This window comes from Chlorocebus sabaeus, chromosome 2, assembly GCF_047675955.1.
Source record: "Chlorocebus sabaeus isolate Y175 chromosome 2, mChlSab1.0.hap1, whole genome shotgun sequence".
In the NCBI taxonomy this organism is placed as follows: Eukaryota; Metazoa; Chordata; class Mammalia; order Primates; family Cercopithecidae; genus Chlorocebus; species Chlorocebus sabaeus.
This window is the reverse complement of record NC_132905.1, coordinates 72,133,133-72,139,907: the sequence shown is the minus strand read 5'-3', so window position 1 is coordinate 72,139,907 and position 6,775 is coordinate 72,133,133. Positions and strand designations below refer to the sequence as shown.

Sequence of the window (6,775 nt, the reverse complement as noted above, 5' to 3'; positions counted from 1 at the left end):
GAGAAAATTGTGCATGTAATTCAAGCAAAACAAAAATATTTTCACCATACCTATTTGTTTAGTACAGAATACAAAAAAGGTATTTAACTTAGCCTGACTACTTGTCTGAATCACAACCTTAATTCTTCGAATTGCTTAGCATGTTTGTACCTGTGCAATGACTAAAGAATAAAACAAAGAATAGAAACCATTCCCTTCAATGCCCCAACTGCAATTCTCTAATTGGGACCGTATAACCTCTAGATAAGAATTGAGTGTTAATAGCCTTCCATTGATGTGTCTTATCAAGATAGATGCTTCTGTTTGCTTGAAGTACAGATGATAGGCTATGAAAAATATTATTTTTCATTTATAAATTATTTTCCTTTAAACAGTGATTCTAGGCAAGTTTAACTGTATAAATTAGAGACCTTAAAATCTGTCTTCTTAATTGTCCTAAGATACATCAGAGCTCCCTTTTCACTAAAGTGTCTAATTGTAATTGTGTGAGTTCCTAAAGGAACAAAGTCTTTCATTAGATGGACATTTTCATGTTTTGACATTTTCAACTAAAAATTATTGTTTGATATCTACAATTTTCCATGATAATCTTTTGAAAAAGGTCATCATTTAGTTGTTAGTGTGTAGTACAAGAAACAATGTAGAGGAAAAATAATAGCTTACATTTTAGAATAGGTATATGTTTTATTGTTATAGAATATCGATTTCAAATTTTGATTCTTATCAGATAAGATATGATGGTCAAAAACTAGTAGTCCATCATTGTACACTTGATAATGATTCATGGGTATACTTACATTTAGAATATGAACATTGGAACAGCGATTGAGTCCAACAATAGTAAATGCATTTAATACACCTGAAGTCAGAATGTCCAAGTTTTCCTACCAGTAACAAATTGAAACTTTCATATCAATTTAAATCTAGACATAAAGCAAGTTCTCCTGCCTCACATACTTACACTTTCTAACAGGACTTTATAACAAACATTGACCATAGTCCACACTTGGAGCCAAAAGCAGGCATTAGACATAACTGGTGGAGGTATTACTAGGCATTTTCATGTCTCTTCGCTTATCTGTGTGTGGCACACAGTGGCCAGGCACTGGATATCTGTACCTTTGCTTCTTTCTGTTGCAGCAGCAAAATCCACAAAGCAGACCGCCTCCAATGAAGAGGACAGCAGCGCTTGCCCAGCCAAGGAAAAGTGCTGCTCCCAGCTCTCGTTTCTGACCTATGTGGACAGCTGGGTTGTAGAAATCTCTGATGATTATATTGGCTGTCCAGCTCACCGGAATCAGAACGAAGATGCCCGTCAGGATGAAGAGGACTCCTGAAGTTCCCAGAAGGTATGCTTTGGCCCTCTCATTAGAGCCCGTGCACTGGACCTGCTTCATGCCACAGATGCCAATAAGTAGAGCGATCAAGGAGAGAGCAACAGCCACACACATGAGTGCCCGGGCTGTTTCCAGGACAGGCGGAAGAGCCAACAATGAACTATAGAACTTGCATTGCAACCGGGCCCTGGCTTGTCGGATGCAGTTCATCCAGAGCCCTTCCCAGAGCCTCTCAAAGACAATAATGTTGCTGCCAACAAAAGCTGATACTCTCCACTGAGGCAGAAGCGTTGTGGCAAGAGTCCCCACCATGCCAAGGAACCCAAGAACCAGCCCAGCAATTTGCAAGGGATAAAATGCCATTGCCTTTTACTTTGAAGACTAGTCCAATTCGGAGTGGTAGAAGATGCTCAAGTTGTAGAACGTGGAAGGCTCTTGAGTCTAGAGAAGTCTTTGATGATGTTCTCCTTGGCTGCTGCCCATATCATTTTAGTCCAAATCAGTGTCTGTGACTGAACTTGGCCTAACTAGAAGTACCTGTTGTAAATGCACGTCGCCTTTTTTCATACACATTCATTTCTCTATGGATTATTTACTAGTCATATATAATTGTTTCCCAGCCAATAAGAAGGTAGCTAGGGGTGTGTCAAGAAATACTGCATTCAGTTTTAGGATTTCTCACATTATTATTGTCTTAGCAATGCTGTAATTAAGTGTCAAAGTTTCCATTGTGAATTGCTAATTACAGAGCTGAAACTTCCTGTGTAAAAAATCACTCTGATATAAAAGTATAAATATATGTGTTAAGGCACAGCTGAAGACAATGCCAAAACCTTGTCAGTTTATTGGAGAGTAATTAAAAAACATTTTGGACTTTATTACTTTATTCTAGTGTAAGCCACTTTTCCTTAAGATGGTAATCAATTCTGGCTTTAATAAAGATACCTCGATATGGAGAAATGTTTAGGTATTAGTTTCAAGACACATGAAAACTATTGATACTTAGGAGGAGCCCTAAGCAAGAAATTCACATTTCATAGTTTATTCTTAAGATCCAGAAAAGAAGAAAACAGAGAAGTATTCCTTATAATTAATTTGAATGAACTGTTAATTATTACTTTAGCTGTTAAGTAACACCTTTCTCTCTGTTAAGTAATGTTTAGTATGGAAACTTTCATTCAGTGTTTCTTCAATGGCAGCTTGAAATATATCACATTTATTAAGGCCAAACACGTACCTTTCATTTTTATGGAACAATATAAAAGTGGCCCTTGAAATTGGCTATGCAGTCACTTGAAATTTAGATGCTAGAGAACATTTTAGTGCTGGAAGTTATCTTCAAGGCCATCAAACTTAACACCCTTATTTGCCAGATGAACGGAAGGTGTGCAAAGTGTTTGGCCGAGACAAGCCATGTGGCAACTGATCCAGGAACAAGCCCAGGTCTGTAACTCACTATGCTTACTTTCTCTGTCTAGTCTGATTCAAAAATAGGAAGGAGAGATGCCTTTTTGAATCTTTTCATGTAAGTGGGACTAAACCTAGTGGAAATGTGACACTATCCTTTCTACAGTTTTTCAAATGGTTTTCAAAGGAAGAAAAATTCAGTTGAGATTATTTCAAAATTTGAGTCAAGTTGTAACTTTTGACTGCTACTTTCCTGCCACTCCCTAGAGGCAGTGGGGGGCTTCGTGTGGGAAAAATGGACCTTTTTCCTTTTCCTTTTATATCCCACTGGCAAGGGATCTATTACAAGGATGAAAATGACTCCAAAGCAAGCACACCAACCACACTCCAGGTGGGAGACATCACAGTTTGCAAAATGTCCTCCATCTCAATCAGTTACAGGCCAAAGATTTAATGGGTGGTCCAATGGCAACCAGATTTAGTCCATTCACTGACTTCATGAATGTGAAAACCATTGAGTTTTCAAGAGGATTGGTCTGAGAACTCCCTCTCTAAGGAATGTGAATCATTGAGCAAACAGATGACTTCTGTGTCATTAACAGTTTCCCAACAGCAGATTGGGTGAAGGGTTTCCTTGGCCCTTTGTTCATGGTTACTGAGACATAGGCTTAACCATTCCCTCCCTGACAGGATTTTCCAGCATTACTCTGACTTGTTACTTCTGGGTCTTCTTCCTCATTCTAGTTCCTCTTCCTCATTCTAGTTCCTCTTCCTCATTCTATCTCAGATGTATTGCTATGCTCATTTTGTCCTGGAAGTTTCCAACATTTTTTTCCAATTATTTACTTTCTCATCAGCTAGAGCATATTGTCTGCATTATAAGTGAAAACATATGTTTGTTTAAATATAAAAATCTGAGGCTGGGTATAGTGGTTCCCATCTATAATCACAACACTTTGGGAGGCTGAGGCAGGAGGATTTTTTGAGCCCAGGAGTTTGAGGCCAGCCTAGGCAAATAGTGACACTGTGTTTCTACAAAAAAATAAAAATTAGCTGGATGTGGTGGCAAACGCCTGCAGTCTCAGCTACTCGGGAGGCTGAAGTGGAGGATTGCTTGAGCCTGGGAGGTCAAAACTGCAGTGAGCTGTGATTGCTTTACTGCACTCCAGCCTGGGCAACAGAGTGAGACCCTATTCCCAATCCCCAAGAAATGAATAACCTGAAAAACATAAATAACTAGGAGTTCTTGGTCTTTGCCTCTCACAGACAAAGCCGATTGTTAAAAACATTTTAACTTTCTCTCCTTTGTATTTAGGGGAAGATACTGCTTTCCTCTCCAACCTTTCTATGCATCTCATCCCCTTCTACCTCTTCAGTGGGACTTGCTCTATTGATCACTTCCTCCTTTCATTGCACTGACACCTTCTCCCTCTCTCTGTGGAGTCCCTTAGAAAATAAACATACTCAATTTTCTTCTATTTTAAAACTCCATCTTGGAATGTATACATCATGGAATACTATGCAGCCATATAAAATAATTATATCCTGTCGTTTACAGCAACATGGATGCAGCTGGAGGCCTTTATACTAAGTGAATTAATACAGAAACGGAAAACCAAATCTCGCATGTTTTCACCTATAAGCGAGAGCTAAACATCAGGGACACTTGGAGATAAAGATGGCAGCAACAGACACTGGGGACTACTAGAGAGGGAAGGGAAGAGGGAGATAAGGGTTGAAAAGCCAACGATTGGGTACTATGCTCGCTATCTGGGTGATGGGATCATTCACACCCAGATCTCAGCATCAGTAAACGACTTACACATGTGCAACCTCCACCTCCAGGGTTCAAACGATTCTCCTGCTTCAGCCTCTATAGTAACTTTTATTTTATTGTAAAATAAAAGTTGAAATTATAAAAATATAATAGAAATAAATAAAATAATAAAATAAAATTCCATCTTGCCAGATCTGTATTCCTTGCCATGTGTCTCTACACATCTTTTGGTCGGTCCTCTCTCACATTTCCCACTGCTATACACATTGAAATCGGCCTTTAGTCATCATGTGACCCATGAAAACCTTCCTGGAAATGTTACAGACTTCTTGGACATCATAACTACTATCTTTACAAAAACACTTCCATATTTCTGCTTATTGATGTTTCAGTGAAAGTCACAACAAACCACTGTCATCCCACGAGAGACAGTGAAGGGCATGTGCTCTGGAGAGAGACTTGGTTCAGTCTTGGCTTGATGCCTTAGCCATCCATCTCAGGCATGTTTTTGAACACCCCTCCCCCCAACAAAAGTGCCTGGTCTATGAAATCAGGATAATCATAACATCAAATTCACAGGGCTGCCTTGAAGATTAAATGGAATGTGTGCAAAGAACCTGGTCCTGAGCAAACACCCAGGAAAGTTTTTCTGTTAATATTTGTCTCATTAGTATTTGTTGTATTATCGTCCTTACTACTTCTCTGCATACGCATTCTCTCTCTTCTTTCTCTAGGTGCCCTTCGCCATGTTTGTTTTGTTTGTTTTCTTCCAGACTCGCTGATACACCTCTGTACTCTTCTCACTCAGCACACTCTCCCTAAGGCACCTCACCTATGTCCGCACAGCATTGCCTACCTCCTGTCAGGCTGTAAGTTCTGAATCTGTTGTCTTTAGCCCAGGCCTGTTTCTGTTTGTCATTCTCAGCTAATTTTTCTCTCTTATTCTTTAATAAATACATGCCTAGAGTGGACACTGTGATGTTCCACCCAGACGTCTCTTTCAGCTGCTTAGAGTGCTGTGGGCAGAACACCCCCAGCTCTCAGTCCCATTCAGGTATTACCTGGAAATAGGCATGTCACTCAAATTATTCCCCATTCATAGATGTAGCCCATATCCAGTGACTCATCAGTATGGACCTGACCACTAGCCCTGTTAGCCCCATGGGGTTAACACTCAGGGGCTCTTCTAGCTCCAGAGCTCACTGTGTGGTCAGCTAAGGCCTTCATTAGCCCGGCATCCCAACTAAACTTCTCTATATGGCCAGTCCTCTTCCTTGCCTTCTTTTCCTAAGGTGTTGATCTCATAATAAACATAACGCACACTAATCTCTGCCTCAGAGTCTCATGCTCAGGGAACCGGAACCCAACCATTGATTGACACCTTATTCAAATGGATTAAATATGTTTTCTGTTCTATGCTGTGTCTTAATTCAGTCCTTTGACATGCCTCATCTGTACCATTTCAAGAATGTCTTACCTAATCTCCTTGCCTCTGCCCATCCTTACTACTTTCTGATTCATTTTCTATTGAAGAACCATAAAACCTTGCAGGATCAAACTCTATATATGACACCTAAGACCTTACTTAAAATTTTTCACTATTTCTCTATTGCCTGTAAAATAAGATCCAAATTCCTTAGCATGACGTGAGAGACCAATTTTTGAATGACCCCTGCCCAACTTTAAAACTTAGCCTCTGACCATGACTCCATTCCATGTCTTCACGGAGCTTACATTTTAGTGAGCATGATAAATACTAAACATGCAATTGCCAAAATACATATTATTAAAAATTAAGGTATAGCTATGGTTAAAAAATATAGGGTATAAACAGAAATGATTTTAACTTTAACTAAGAGTTCTCTAATGAAGGAAGGGCACTCTGATAAAACAACATTTAAACTGCAACCTGAAGCTTGAGTAGGAATGAGCCAGATAATTCCACAAAGAGTGAAAGGAAGAGAATTCTGGGCACAAGAGACCATCTGGGTAAGGGCACTTCAGGCAAAGAGAGTTTGGGTCTAATGCAAGTGGAAGACCAAGTCAGAGGAGAGTGAGATAATTGAGATGACGTTGCAAATGTAGACAAGGTCCAGATATGCAAACAATGTGAACTATGTAATAATCTCCTAAGAGCAATGCAAAGCCAGTTAGAGATTTTCAGCATGGGACTCACACAATCAAGACTCAAGTCTGCTTAAAAAACAAGAAAAGGGCTACACACGGTGGCTCATACCTGTAATCCCAGCACTCT

The 6,775-nt window shown here is 39.6% G+C and overlaps 1 protein-coding gene across 1 annotated transcript; it reads right to left on the bottom strand.

Moving 5' to 3' along the window:
* Nucleotides 1-664: 664 nt before the first annotated feature.
* Nucleotides 665-1,888, bottom strand: CLDN17 (claudin 17). The gene has a single exon (XM_037990589.2). The coding sequence runs from the start codon at nt 1,698-1,700 to the stop codon at nt 1,026-1,028; it is 675 nt and encodes a 224-aa protein (XP_037846517.1). The 5' UTR covers nt 1,701-1,888; the 3' UTR covers nt 665-1,025.
* Between the last annotated feature and the right edge of the window lie 4,887 nt (nt 1,889-6,775).